This window comes from Curcuma longa, chromosome 20 (genome assembly GCF_044706935.1).
Source record: "Curcuma longa cultivar G26 ecotype Majalengka, Jawa Barat chromosome 20, ITB_CL_G26_1.1, whole genome shotgun sequence".
NCBI classification, from domain to species: domain Eukaryota; kingdom Viridiplantae; phylum Streptophyta; class Magnoliopsida; order Zingiberales; family Zingiberaceae; genus Curcuma; species Curcuma longa.
In genome coordinates this window covers 1,910,372-1,925,307 of record NC_133880.1, presented here as the reverse complement: position 1 = coordinate 1,925,307, position 14,936 = coordinate 1,910,372, and the positions used below count along the sequence as shown (strand labels likewise).

The 14,936-nt window shown below is 38.1% G+C and overlaps 2 protein-coding genes across 2 annotated transcripts; both read right to left on the bottom strand.

The window, feature by feature from the left end:
- Positions 1-3,116: 3,116 nt before the first annotated feature.
- Positions 3,117-4,304, bottom strand: LOC141813890 (cyclin-D3-2-like). The gene is made up of 3 exons (XM_074701890.1): positions 3,590-4,304; positions 3,405-3,508; positions 3,117-3,323 (listed from the first exon to the last, which is right to left on the bottom strand). The coding sequence occupies exons 1-3, from the start codon at positions 4,302-4,304 to the stop codon at positions 3,117-3,119; spliced, it is 1,026 nt and encodes a 341-aa protein (XP_074557991.1).
- A 675-nt stretch (positions 4,305-4,979) lies between these two features.
- LOC141813194 (polyadenylate-binding protein 2-like) lies at positions 4,980-12,968 on the bottom strand. The gene is made up of 9 exons (XM_074701110.1): positions 12,515-12,968; positions 10,374-10,492; positions 9,638-10,294; positions 9,478-9,555; positions 9,314-9,403; positions 8,817-8,951; positions 6,001-6,183; positions 5,679-5,873; positions 4,980-5,570 (listed from the first exon to the last, which is right to left on the bottom strand). The coding sequence occupies exons 1-9, from the start codon at positions 12,759-12,761 to the stop codon at positions 5,325-5,327; spliced, it is 1,950 nt and encodes a 649-aa protein (XP_074557211.1). The 5' UTR covers positions 12,762-12,968; the 3' UTR covers positions 4,980-5,324.
- Between the last annotated feature and the right edge of the window lie 1,968 nt (positions 12,969-14,936).

The following is a 14,936-nucleotide window of genomic DNA, read 5'->3' as shown; positions in this document are numbered from 1 at the left end:
TCCAATCAACTTGGGATTTTTATTAGCCGGAGGACTGATTAAGTTTGGCTCCGCCACTAATGGCAGTGCGTACCTTCAAACCTCCACCTGACTTTGGACTGATTAAGTTTGGCTCCGCCACTAATGGCAGTGCGTACCTTCCTACCGCAGTACCATGGCCTCGGGGACACCTCCACCTCACTTTGAGATTCAAGAGCAACTTGATTTCACTTGGAGATTTTCAAAATCAGCTTACACTACTGTAACAAATTAAAATGGACGCATGCAAATTAATTTGGAAGCATTTTTCGGTCGATATTTTTCAAAGACCAGTTAGAATCGATCATTAGGTTCTTAGCTGCATGAAGATATATTCATCAAAGTTGCATGCAACCAGTAGTGTTCTTGTACCAGTACTATACCATGGGCAGTGGAATATAATATTATTGAGGATATCAAACTTAATTATTAGTACAATTAATACGGTCTAATTAACATGTACTCGACAGAGACAATATATATATATAGTCGATACCATTAAACTATATATGTGTGTTTCAGTTCACTAATAATGCCTGTCGTTCAAATGGTGGTGGCACCAGAAGACAACATGTACGTACAGGTATCAAAAAAAAAAAAGAGATTATAAACATCTTACAAAACAAGCTAAGATCAATTGCCATTAATTAATGATTGTATAAATTACTCACAGAACGAACATATATAACAAAGTAGCCGATCGATGGAGTTAAACTAGCTAGCTACTAGCAAATCCTCAACCATCGTAATTAAGTTAATTTAATTTAATTCTTAGCTAGAATTAGAAGACAACAACGTAACTTTAACTGAGTGCAGAGTCGTACGAGGCAATGCAGCTTATCGATCCCCACCGATCGAGCTAGTGGACATGGAAGAGCGTGAAAGCTTAATTTGTGTCCTCATCAGAGCCAGAGGCGTGGAGGACGATCGACCAGTCAAAAGGGACTCAATTAATCTTAATTATCCCCTTGAGATTATTCCACAATAATTGCACCACACTGTATGCAACTACTGAAGGAGGCCAGGCCACCTGGAACAATTAATTATATACCGATCTCATTCTTTTTCTTTGGTTCAGAATATAATGATCTCTGACGCTTTAATTTAAAGCTCATCATCAAATGCAAAAGCAATTCCAACATATTTTATTTTGATCCCTCTCGACCTTGATCATATATATTTGGTAGCTAGCTAGCTAGCTTTGTGCATGCATTGACTGTCTGCTTCCCTGCATGCATGTTTCCTTGGCATGCAGGCCAGCTTTTTCGGCTTTGCTGACCACAGTGCATGTTTCCATGGCTCAATTCAATTGGATGATTAATTTGGTCTCTTCTCAAATTTGGCACTCGATTAAATTAAAGAGGATATATATATCAGATCATGGCACTCGTACAATGATTAGACAACATAATATATAAGAGATTGGATTCATGAAGTAAGTAGTAATTATGTAATTAGCAGTTAGTGGTGATGATTAGCTTATGCGGTTAAGTGAGCAAAAGAAGGAAGGTGTCATGAAGTTATGAAGGTTTAGAGGAACAAACTACTCGACCATGAGTATGCAGGCAGAAAGCTAAGGCACAGCTAGCTGCTCTGCTTCTCTCTCAGATAAATTCAAGTTCTTACTTATTCTTTATAGAATAGAATACTTGTTTATTTCTAAGATACTGAATTGGACAAAGTCGCTGTACGTAGTCCCACAGTTTGAAAGCATTGCTTCTCTTGGTGACATTATGCCTGTCTAAAACAGACTTGGCAGCCTCAAGTCACACACTCCTAGATGCATACGAATTCTATGTGGACATTATGTTTAAAGCATTGCTTCGTTTCATGATTTTATGTTTAACATGTATTGACCTAGGGTCGTAAACGAGCTAGCTAAACCGAGTTAAGTTGTATTGTTCCATCTTTTTTTTGATATAAAAGTAACTAAGTCAAGTCAAATTTAAAATAAATTAAATCATTAAAATGAGCGTTCAAATTAGATTTAATTTAATTTTTTTTTACAATATTCAACTTGATTTATTTATTTAGATATTATCGGACTTTTAATTCAAACTTATTTATTATTGTTTAAAATTTTTATACTTTAAAACTTATTTGATCATTAGTAAACTTGATGCTAAACTTATTTGTTTATTTTTAGAGATTTTATTTATTTATTTATAAATTTGATAAAAATTTTATTGATAAATATAATTTATAAATATTATTCGGGAATATTATTTATAATAAAGCACAATACAAACTTTTTTCCACGCCCATCTGGCTTTTCCATTGTCCAAAGTTCTAAAACAAGCATAGTTTCCTTTGTTGGTGAGAAGACAAAATAATACATTTAAAATTAAAAAATTTAAATTTAATGCGTGTCATATTTAAAATAAATAATATATTCTAAAACTTAAACGTTGTGTGATTATGATAAATTTATAGTAAAATATAAAAATTGTGCTATAATTAATTAATTAATTAACTAAAAAAATTACAAAGCCATTGGCTACACTGATAATCCATCTTAAATAGAAACTTCTTTGAGGGGACGATTCATTGGAGCAAGTAAAGAGAAGAGGACAAGAGAGGCATGGATGGTGGCAAGCCCTTCCAAGGAATTAAAGAGATATTAAACTCCCATGTCCTTCCCATCATTTTCAATCTTCTCTTTTGGGTAACAAAAAAGAATCACTTTGAGCTTTTTGGAACCTTTTGCTTTTAACCTTCTAAATTTAATGAATTGTGTTTCGTCCTCGAGAAAAATAGCTTCACTCTTCCCTTTTACTTTCCCTTTGTATTTATTTAATTATAATTTCGTCAGGTGAAGCATGCGATCAACGTTTGACTTGGGAGAAAACCAGATTTCAGACGGAAGCAATGTGAATTGTTCGATCTTTTTGTTGTCGTCGTCGTCTTTACTCCTCTCTATGCAATCGCAAATTGCAATGCAGGCCATCAGTGATTGAAGGAAGCAGAGTGGCGGAGCCATGGATTTAAAGAGAGGAGAGGAATGTCGAACCAGAATAAGATGCATTGCATTGATGAGTTGAGGAAACCAGCAGTGCCTCCCATCTCGAGCTACAGCCATAGCTTTTACAGGCATTATGCTACTTGCTCGTGCCGCCATTGTTTCTCTTGTAAGGAGGCGCCGCCGCCCACGAGTCGCAGCTGAAGCAGGACCCGATCACCCCGCTTGGACTCGGCGGCGGCGATGAACAGAAGCAGGGAACGGAGGAGCGATTGCGCTTGTGGTTAATCGTGGCGGTAGTTTGCGTCCTCTCCAGGATAAGTCGATAGCATTCTTCCACTTTTTCCTGTTGAGGAAGATTTGCACAGTGGGGGATTGTAAGGCGATCGACCAGACAGAACCAACAGCAGGATGAAAAAGGTTCCACCTTTGGGGCGTTTAGGGACAGTAGGTGGTGGTCGCCGGCTTCCGTGGCATCGAGCAGCGCCGCCGCCGCCCATACCGATGCTGGATATCGGACCCATCTCTGATCTTTGATAGATAAACCAAGCATTGAGGGATTAAGAAGGATTGGAAAATCGATGCGAAGTGAGCGTCTTGCTGAGTACCTACCGGCGATTACGGATAGAAGCGCCGCTTCACACCTCGACGTCAGTGCGCTGACGCGGTAGACAATGTCGGAGCCAGCGAAGTCGGCTTCCGCTGTTTTAGCCTTCGAGCAGAGGCGAGGAAGGAGGTGATGGATGAAGGAGAGCGGGGTGACGGGATTCGTCCGCCATCCGAGAGCGGAGAGCACCAGAAGCTCCATCCGTCGGATGGTCTTGGGCTCGAATACGAAACCGCCGTCCTCCGGGGGCTTCGGGAAAAGCTGGAGGTCGACTAGAAGAGGGACGCGCGTCTCTTCAACCTTAGCCGCCAGCGAGAGACACGCCACAGCCGCCAGCCTTCCCATCCACGGCTTGTCGTCCTGGAGCCGGAGGAGCTCGCCCCGTGTGGAGCAGGGGAGGAAGCACCGGTCGAGGTAGTTCACAGCGAGCAGCGCCGTGAGGGCGGAGAAACCGTGCTGAGTGGCTCCGCGCGCAACCCACTCGACCGCCTCCATCCTCGTTGACCGGAGATAGAACCCGCCGCCACCGTCAGGACAAGGTTTCGGAAGAAACTCCATTTCTTTCGCCTCAAGAGAGCAGCGAAACTTCTCCCACTCTTCCTGATCCTCAACCTCCGCCACCCGAAGCGGCAGGTCCACCAGCAGCTCACGTTTCTCTTCCTCCAACTCCAAGTTCTCTTCTTGACAATCAAGATGATCGAAAAGAGATAAAAGAGCCATTTTTCTTCCAGCAAACTGGAAAAAAATGGAATGCTCGATTCCTCATAACAAAAATTTACAGCAGAAGAGAGCAAAAGAAGCAAGAGTGGAATCGCTCCTCTTCTCCATCCTTCTCTGCTACCTTCTCTTTTCTCCACCAAGCGGACTCGTCTCGTCTCGTCTCGTCTCGTCTCTGCTGCTGTCCCTTCTCCTTTTTCTTGCGCTGTGGAAGAGGCAAAAGGCCTGCAATGAAATGAATGGGGAAGGAGAGGATTTTAATTGGAGGAGAGTCGGGTTCCCCATGCCTTCATTTCACTTCACTTGCTTTTTTTCTTATTATTATTATTATTGTTTTACCTATTTAAAAAAATAATTAATATAATAGTACTTCATAACAATTTAAATTAAAATAGAATAAAATATCATTTTAATATAAAGCATTTTTAAAAAAAAATACCTTTCTAATTTTTGTGTTTTTATTTTTACCTTCTTGTTTATTTTACTCGCCAATACTACTTAGAATACACTTTTATGATAAAGAGACGAGTACTTACATTTTCTTTTTCTTTTCTTTTTTTTAAAATTGTACTACGCTTCAAGGACGAGAAAAGTAAAGCACAAGCCCATGTAACTATCATCGATCCTCTTCATGGTTGGATCTTTAGCAAAGTGCAGGTGCAAAAAACTCTGAGTCCGTGAAGGAAAACGGACTGGAATGGAACGTTCTCCGATTATTCTCCACTGCTACAGCAGCAGATATACTATGAAACATGATCTAGGATTCTAGGGCTACCAAATAAACAACAGAAATTCGTCATAAAAAAAACGACATTAACACGCCCCAGAACTACTAGACGAGTCCCAACTCCTTTTAGATTACTCTAAAAACCTATTAAATAACAGCAGAGTTTCAAAGATCTCTTCCTACAAACCAAACTGAACAAATAACCAAAACCTTGACCACCCGTCACAAGGAACACGTCCAGTCAAAACTCAACCAACCACAATCCCAGAAGCCTCGGGAGAGTCAGAAGGGCAAACTCAGGAAACGACATCATTCAGTGACAAAGCAGCCAAGCGGTCAGCCGGTGAGAGAGCCTGCTGCTGATGCTGTGCGACGCTCCGCAAGACTTCCATGGCCTCTGCTACCTTTGCATTTAGAGCCTCAGGAGATTCCAGCAAATGAAGCACTTCAGTTTGGTCCATCTCCAAGAGCATGCCAGTAACTTTGGCAGCATACTCGGGTTCCAGCTGATCCACCAGTGGGTACAAACTTTCACCCAGCAACTGAAAATAATGAAACACAAGATTATAGCATCTGGTGGCACAGGCACAAAGCCAATCTAGGAGGCAGTTTGTTTCAATGGAGAAACTGACTAATTAGTTAAGCCATACCGTTCTTTGATGCTCTGGTGTAGCATTGGTAAGAGCTTTAGCCAGTTCTCCTATAGGAATAGGGTGTGATATGGCAGCATCCCTTACAGGCATACCACCCATGTCATATGGGAACAATCCTCCAGCCATGCCAGAAACATCTTGCACATTACGCCCAGCTGGATACCGATAGGGCCGCCCACCCCTTGAAAGCATCTGCAGTATTGAAAATATTCCACAATAACAAATGGGATTTTTGTATGTTGATAGAATGCATACTGTCTGTACACCTGAGTTTTTAAGAACAAAAAACACACAAATGTCTTACACAATTAGCAGCTACCTGTTGCGGAATCATGGGCATGGGCTGCTGCTGATTCTGATGGATAGAACCTGATGTTCCATGTCTTCCACCTGGACGTTGGACTTGCTGACCTGGTTGGACCATCGGCATAAAGAAATTGGGAAACGGTGCACCTCCAGGTCTCATCCCAGGAACAACTGGCTGTTGGAAGCCGAATCCAGGCTGCATAGTTTTATTGGGAGCACACTGTTCAATTCTAAACCAGAGTATCCATGAAAGAAAACATCCTCCTCAAAAATAATTTCATAGATACGAAGTATGAAAGAAAGTTGCTAACGATCAAAAGCAAAAAACAGCCTAGAAAATAATGTGAAAGGATCAGTCCAAACAAAAAAGCACAAATGACTGTCAAAAAATCATTACGAAATAGAATATATAGTGTGCATTAATCTCAACTCTGAAATAATTTCAGAGATGAAATAAAAGTAGGTACAAGTATTATTAAGGTAACAGAATCCTTGTATAACAGTTAGGATGAAATAATCTAAAAAACAAATACAATTTTTGCAGGAAAAAAAACAAACATAGCAGTTTTACAAAATTCAATAACTAAACGAGTTTACATGCCAAGTAAAACAGAAAATCAGAGAATACAACAGCTCCACTGAATCATCATTTTTATTAATTGATGTTGTAGTAATAGATGTTTAGTTTCAGAAATGGTTAATAAGTAGGGAAAGCAGAAAAAGATTGATGATTTAACATTATTAAAAAGTAAGATTCCTATGTTCAAGGAGATGAGAGGTTTTCCATAAAATATTGACAACTACCAAAAAAGGAGATTCTTTAACAATTGAATGTATGTCCAACAGAAGGTGAGCACTGGCTTTAATGTGGTATTTGGACAATAGACACATGCATGAAGAAATAACTCTGTTATGCACCAACCACAGTCCTTTCTCTTTACCTTTCTAGTCTTTTACCTCAGTTGCTAACTCTGAGTTCTGTCTCTCTTCTTTTTGATTTGCTACAGTGATTACAAGGATGACCCACCAGTAGAGAGACTAGAACGGACAAAATCATGCAACTGCTGCCACTACCAATTCCTTCAAACCCAAAATGCTCAATTACAGAATCAATTTTATACTCACATTTTTTTCATATTTGAATCAATGTAGTGTAATCTATTTTCATCCAAGACACCCATGGTTCTATAAAGCAACCTAGGCTCCACCAAGACATTCTTTGCATCTCATGGCTTTGCCTACAATGTTTGCAATCCTTCTTGAGCCATTTAAAAAGCAAGGTGGGTGGGCTGCCCCACAATTGAATCTCTGTTAAACCCTTTCTTCTCCTCCGACAGTACCACTTGAGCCCCAGCCACACATGACAATGTCAGGTGCATGCATGGCAGAGGCACTACTCTCCACTGCTGCTGCCACAACACACTGCAACTCTTTCACATGTTGAGATTTCTGTCACTCGCTACATACAACACTCCACACTCGTAAAGACTCCTCAATTGTCGACTGCATGTGACACCACACACAAACCCTCTAATTCCCAACACTAACAACCTAATCTCCAGAGTAGTATTCAGCCAGACTTCCCCTTTGAAGCCACCACAAATTGAACACACAATTTTTAGTCTTGAGACAAAACACTTATAATGGGTTTGATATGGTGGGAATGAATCCGGTCTTTGATTCCAATGTCTAAAGATATAATTTAATATAGAATGACCTCATTCCAATAAATATCTCGTTCCATTCCACCCATTCATACGTTTCAAAGCTAGAAAGTTTCATTCCACCACTACAAAGGTGGCTGGACAATTCCAATCAGGCTCGATCAGTCAAACCAGGTAGGCCAAGAAAGCCCAAGTTGAATAGACTGGTTAGACCAAACTAGGTCAAGCTCAATGGATTAAGCTAATAGGGTCGAGCAAGTTGGTCCAATCAAGCAAGCCATTAGATTGAACAGGATGATTATTAAGATAGAGGACTCAATGGATTAAGCTAATAGGGTCGAGCAAGTTGGTCCAATCAAGCAAGCAATTAGATTGAACAGGATGATTATTAAGATAGAGGGTGGAGCCTTTGTGTGAATGGCTTAAGTAAGATTGAATGTATGGACCAAAAAATCCATTGCCTATTCTTACTTAACATGTGTCATCCATTTAAGAGTCTACTTCACTTAGTGGATTTTTCCTACCACATAAAAAAGAGTAATATATCAGTCTTCACCAATCTCCCACCATACAATGTAATGTTATCACCACACATTTGTTGGCAGTCAAGACAAATGAGAAGGAAGCCAGCATAAGGAAGATGAGGATGATAACAAAGTAGAAGGAAGAGGAAACTTGTTCCTTTCCTATGAGTGAAAATATTTGGAAGGAAAAACCAGGTTGAAATCTCCATCATTTCTTCTTTCCTGGCCATTTTCCTTCAAAGCAAAGGAGAGAAACTCTTGTTTTCTTCTGTTTGCTTTATTTTGGTTCTCCAACTCAAGTAAACAAACACTTGATGGCATTTTTTTCTCAATCCATATAAAATGATAACAGACCCCAAAGAAGAGTTCAAAGGGTGACACAGAATATTGAAAAAGTTAGCTAGTTTCTCCTCTCCTAGATCTAGAAAAATGATGGGGGAAAAAAAGAAAATAGATATAAGGAATCTGTTCTAATTCCATGGTCAGCGCATGGCTCTAGACAAATTAGTTTGACAGAAAAACAGATGATTAAACAAAAGTATCAACGGTGTAATCAATGAATATGCCTCAACATATAACAATTTCAACAATTATATGAAAAACAACTCAGGTACAGAAGATGTCATGGATAACAGACAAACCTGAGGAACAAGTGCAGGGGGTGGTTGACCATAGAAAAGTGGCTGCCCCAATCCAGGTGTGCCAGGAGGATATAATGGAACACGAGGAGCAACTGAAGCCTGCATTGCCGCAGGGCGAATTTGCGAAAACTGAGCCTGTAAACAGTGGTTGGTTCATTGATGAGCAAACTATAGCTAAACTATGCCCATATAATCAAGAAACAATCGACATAGGCCCAAAAAAAATCTAGGTCATGCATAATAGTAATACCATTATTTTAGAACACACTATTTAACAAAGAAAAATAAACTCAACCACAATAAAATTAATTATAATCTCAAAGAACTACCAAAATGTTTTTTAATATTCTGAAAGTTTATATGCAACTGTTATTAATGTTGACCAAAATATGAGGGGTTAGAGCATTCAGCTGATATTCAAAGCTACTGCTAATATCATATGTTTGACAATATATTCAGACAATAAAAACGGTACTCAAATAACATCAACAAATCACCTGCAATCTGGCTCTCCTATCTTCCTTGCGTTGTGCAAATGCAACATAGAGTGGTTTGCTACCAACCATTTTGCCATTCATCTCCAACACCTATGGTATGTACAGCCCAGTAAATGAAATAAATAAAAAGAACCACCCAAAAGCAGGAAGATATATGTTCTTACAGCCTGTGATGCATCTTCTGGAGACTGGAAAGCAACAAATCCAGATCCCTTGCTCACACCATTTTTATCATGCATAACCTGCAAATATTAAAAGACAATAGGACAATGACAAAATATAGTAAATATGTCAGCAAATAAAAACTAACAAACAAAAAAGAACCTTGCAAGAAGTAATTGTCCCAAATCCAGAGAAAAGTTCTCTTAAGCTACCATCCTCGATGCTATCATCCAAGTTCTTCAAGTATAAGTTAACCCCTTGGAATTTTTCACTAGCCTCCTGCTTACTTTGCTCAAATCTCTCTTTAAGTTCCTGCTCTCTTTCAGACTTCTTTTGTGCTTTTCCAACATACCATTCCTTATCATCAAATTTTTTTCCATTAAGTTCCTGAACAGCCTTTGCCGCATCATCAGGGTTCTCAAAATTGACAAACCCAAAGCACTTGGATTTTCCATCTCCCTCCCTCATCACAGTACAACTAGTGATATTTCCAAATTCACCAAAAACTTCTTGTAGAGTTTCATCTGTTACAGATTCTGAAAGATTTTTTACAAATACATTATTGAACTTAACAGTGATTGCAGCACCCTCCCTCTCCTGTTTACGAACAAATGGCCCAACAAATACTTTCTTATCATTCATAAGCATGCCATTTAACTTCTCAATAGCATTTTGTGCTGCCTCCTCTTGTTCAAACTGAACAAATCCATAGCCTTTTGAAAGGCCAGATGCATCTACTGCAACCTTGCAGGACAGAATGTTACCAAAGACAGAAAATGTATCATACAGAGCTTTGTGGTCTATAGCTTTGTCCAGATTCTGCAAATATGCATAATTATTAAAAAGATAAAAGGATAAAATCCAAATTCTTAATGGAAATGTATAAAAAGAGCCATACCTTAATAAATATGTTGGCAGCACCACTTCTGCGCACACTAGGGTCACGATTTGAATACATAATGCGAAAAGCCTTTCCATTGAGAGGTGTAAAGTTAAGAACTTCAATTGCCTTCGCCGCTGCCAATATAAACTTGTTAAGTAAATAAAAATCACATAGAAGATTCAATTGAAACATAGAGGATTTATGGCATGCAGGAGAATCATAATCAAGAAACACTGAAGTTGGAAAAAAGATCCCAACCAGTATCAAAACTTCCAATGGAAAGTAAATTTGACCATGTTATGAGTAGGTCTCTATGGACATGAGTTCCCACAAAGCCATTGAATATGATGACTCTATCAAACACCTCAATACCATGTAGTTAAGGATTGTGGTAAGAATCCCCAAAAAAACAAATATACGAAACAGAAAAGGAAAAAAACTCTTCCTAATGTCATTGAAAAGATTATAGTCGGTGACTCATACTATAAGCAAATGATCAACATCAAACCACACTTTAATTATGAAGATAAAAAACTACCATATACACATCAATCCATCCCTCTCTACAGGTGGCCCATACTTGAAAGTTGACATGGGAAACAACTAAGGTTACTTGATCTATTAAAGTTATTACATACCAAGTGCCCAAGCATCAAATTGAACATCAACAAAAGGTAACTATCCAATAAAATAGAAAGCAACAACTGTTTAGAAAATAATCTCATCAATTTATAAGAAACAGGTCTTAAAAATTGCATCATCCAAGATTCTTTCTGAAATGTCTTTTCTCAGTTTGTCATGGATGATGGAGTCAGAACTCAAACCTAACCAAAATTTTACCAGAAGAATTAGAAAAATTAAGAAAATATGCATTTTGATCTTTCATTTTAGAAACAAAAAAAATCATAAGAGTAGGGCACATTTCAATGTCTTAGGATTCATTTACGATACAACCTCTTAGAATACAACATTGTGCATTTCAGATCAAAATGATGTAACTTCAGCATTAAATCATGACAAGAGATGTAGCCTTAGCGACCATCTCTTGAGCCTTCTATCACCAAGCAGAACAAAATAAAATACCAACAACATTATGCTATGCAGTTCCTGATAATCATAAAAACTATGAAGTGGCTGTGTCATAGCTAGAACTAAAAGAGAACTTTTTTAGTTAAAGCCTCATTTTTGTCATTATACAATTCAGTGGGTGCCAGAGTAGCAGGCTGAGTGCACTTGCAATATTACGTTTACCAGATCACATACACAAGTAGACACAAAGGAGTATGTACATGAATGATTTCATTAAGAGGGGTAAGTTCTTTAGAGAATATTTATGTAGCATAATTAAGCACTCCTGATGTTTTCTAGGGCATAAAATCCTCTATGAAAGTACATGACATATCCTGTCCAGTTATTTGGCACCAAGGAAAATATCTTTCAAATGTATTTAGAAATCTAGTGCAATAGCATCACTATCTAATACTTATATCATCATCATCAAGTTCTGCAAGTTTCAACCATGAGATACATGAATATTATCCCCCATTGCAGTGCTGTACAAATAATTTGGGAACAACCAAATCACTATTAATTCCATAAAGTAAAGTTAATTTGGTCTCGCACTACCTCTTACACCTTTGGCTTTAACAGATTCAACTACAATCAGCTATACTAATTCGACCTTATTATAGGAAAACAAGATGATGCAATCGGGAGGCAAAATACTGGTGTTTTGTCTATCATTAACCTCTCTTCTGCAAAAGGTGGAATTCGCCACCCCAACGACCTCATACGGTCAGCCCCACGACCATTATGAGGAGGTACGTCGTTAACCTCTCTTGAAATTATAGATGCTTGCCAGTGAATCTAAAGAAATGATAGTTGTTCAAAAAGCTCATTATATTTAAAAATATCAAGAAATAATTTACCCCTATTTACAAACAGGGGCAACCCAAAAAAATAAATTGCTAGACTCGGTATGTATTCCTCAACCCAAGGAAGAACAACCCCACTGGTAAAACTTATCGATCAGTCGGTTATCTAGCTCTTGTTAAGATTATACACGAACACTTAAACAAACATAGAGAAACGCAATAAAATTTTAAATTGATTCACCATGAACAATAATAACAAAAAATAACAGACTGTAAAAGTACCATCGGCAGGATCGCTGAAGTTCACGTAGGCGTAACCAAGTGAGCGACGGGAGCTGACGTCGCGACACACACGGACCGACACGACCTGCCCAATTTGGCTAAAAACATCATACAGCTGCGCATCCGAGACGCCCAAGTCCAAGTCCCCGACGTATAGCGACGTCGAAGGGAACTGGCCCGCGCCACCACCCATTGCGGCCGCCGCGCTGGACACCACCACCTGGGGCTGAATCTGCACTTGCGCCATCTCACCACTCCAATCCCGACAATCACACGAACCCTTACCGATCCAAAACACAAAGACGACGACAGATAGGATTCCGATTGATGGATCGGAGATCCGTCGATCACAATTTTTTCTTCTTTTTCCACTTTTTTTTTTAGTTTTTGAGGAAGAACTGATAGGTCTGGGAACGGCAACCGCACCGCTCTCCTCTGCTGGCACCTTTTCGGAAGGCGCGTCAAATAGCCGGGTGCTGGCAAACCCTAGTTGAGTCGGCGAGGCGATATCGACCGTACGATTTAAATGGACAAACCATGTGCGCCGCAGGATTGCGCGGACCGGGATAACGTCGCCGGAGGCGAGCTGTGCAGCTACGTGTCACTACCGAGTGGAATAGGGAGTTACGGTTCCCAAGTGTAACGTGCTCAAGCGTCGGGTTGTTTGATCGAGTGGATCACCCAGTCACCGTCCAGGATATCTATCAGTCGCATCTTTGCGTCTTGGAGAAATGGCACGAATGCACCACAAGTGAAGCCCATCCGCGGATGGGTACAGACATCCGATCCCAACGCTGGAAATGTGCTAGATGTAACTGACCCTTCGGCGTCTCCCTTTAAGTTTTTATATAACGATTTTTAAATTAGTTTTTGGATTCAATTATAATTCATAATAATTTTGATTTGATTTTTCTTTTTTGAACAAAATCTACGTGTTCATTTGATAAATTGAACTACATGTTTTCTTGTCCATTTTATAAACAATTTTATTCAATGTGATTTCATGATGATTATTAGAAGAATGTCGTTGAATTTATTTCCTTTTCTCATTGGTCGCCATTCAAATGTTCATTTGTCTTTATTTTTTATTCAAAGTAGCAAATATAAATAGTTTAGTGATTTAGGTCAATTTAACATTTATTTTATTATTATATTATTATCATATTAAATTATCCTTATCACTGCATATTTTTTTTATTGTGTAAAACATTTCAAAAAATAGTTCAAACTAGATTTAATGTTTGTATACTACTTTTTGATATGGTTAACAAACTACTAAAAAAGCTTAACAAAATTTTAATTTTTGTTATATTTAATTACTTTAAAAAAATAATATCAGCTTAACTAAATACATTTAACCCCTGCCACCTCTGATACTAAAAATATTAAATAAAAAAGAAATATGGTTAAGTGTAAAAAAATATGTAAAAAATAATAATATATCTTATCATTCTTATAATTAAATATATATAGTTTGGCACTTTGTCCAATTTTGATGAAAAAAAATAGTTGAATGTGGCAATGCCCCATAATTCTTTAAATAACATCATATGTTCTAAATAGTACTCAGAGGATTCTTCCTTTAGAATTTTCTTTTCTTTTCTAGCCAATTAACTTTTTTTTAATAAAAATTTGTTAAATCTTAGTTAAAATTTGTATTACTTCATCATATTTGATATATTTGACATGTGATGTTAAAGTCACCTTTAATATTTTTAGAGTTATTAAAATCCTTCCATCGTGATCAACTGTAATTATTTGATTTATCTTCTATAGTTGTGGGGGTGACTATGTGAAACCGCTGGAGTGGGAGATTTCATCGAAGAAGAATTATTAAAATCATTTGCAACATCCTATTAAAATTTTGAATTTCAGTATTTCTATTGTGGCACTTAGCGATATTTTGTCCAAAACGATGATGATTGAGTGCATAAATATTATAATATAGTTTTTGTAAATCACATCAAATGTCTTTATTCGTGCAATCGTATCACTTAAGTGGTCGGACCCAACTTTAGATTTTGATATTTATATAAAAAAAATTTAAATTATGTCTTGTATTAGATTTAATATGTGTGTTTGAGTTGCAGAGGGATTAAGATGAAGGTTTGAAGAACTTGTGACTTGATGAGCTCAAGTCATAATGATGATAATATTTTAGTAAAAGGTGAAATCTCTATTTTAGTCGGTCTCATACGGTCGATCTCATCATCATCTGTGATGAGGTAAATCAAGAATTCTGGATCTGGAATCCGCCACCTTAGCGGCCCCACACGGTCGGTCCCATCTGATCATCTGTGAAGAGGTAAATCGAGAATTTTGAATTTTATACTTTGAAAGAGGTGCATTATCATTTGATATTAAATTGTCAATATAATAAGTGTAGCACTTAGATTATAAAACTTCGACTTCGTCCTCTAAG

What these genes read in the sequence shown, in the direction of transcription:
- LOC141813890 (XM_074701890.1), bottom strand. Translation starts at nt 4,304, where the DNA reads ATGGCTCTTTTATCTCTTTTCGATCATCTTGATTGTCAAGAAGAGAAC. An exon ending in GCTTCTATCCGTAATCGCCG is followed by an intron (nt 3,509 to 3,589) that starts GTAGGTACTCAG and finishes TATCTATCAAAG; the next exon opens with ATCAGAGATGGGTCCGATAT. An exon ending in TGTCCCTAAACGCCCCAAAG is followed by an intron (nt 3,324 to 3,404) that starts GTGGAACCTTTT and finishes CTTCCTCAACAG; the next exon opens with GAAAAAGTGGAAGAATGCTA.
- LOC141813194 (XM_074701110.1), bottom strand. Translation starts at nt 12,761, where the DNA reads ATGGCGCAAGTGCAGATTCAGCCCCAGGTGGTGGTGTCCAGCGCGGCG. An exon ending in CCCCTGCACTTGTTCCTCAG is followed by an intron (nt 6,184 to 8,816) that starts GTTTGTCTGTTA and finishes AAAACTATGCAG; the next exon opens with CCTGGATTCGGCTTCCAACA. An exon ending in TGCCCATGATTCCGCAACAG is followed by an intron (nt 5,874 to 6,000) that starts GTAGCTGCTAAT and finishes TCAATACTGCAG; the next exon opens with ATGCTTTCAAGGGGTGGGCG.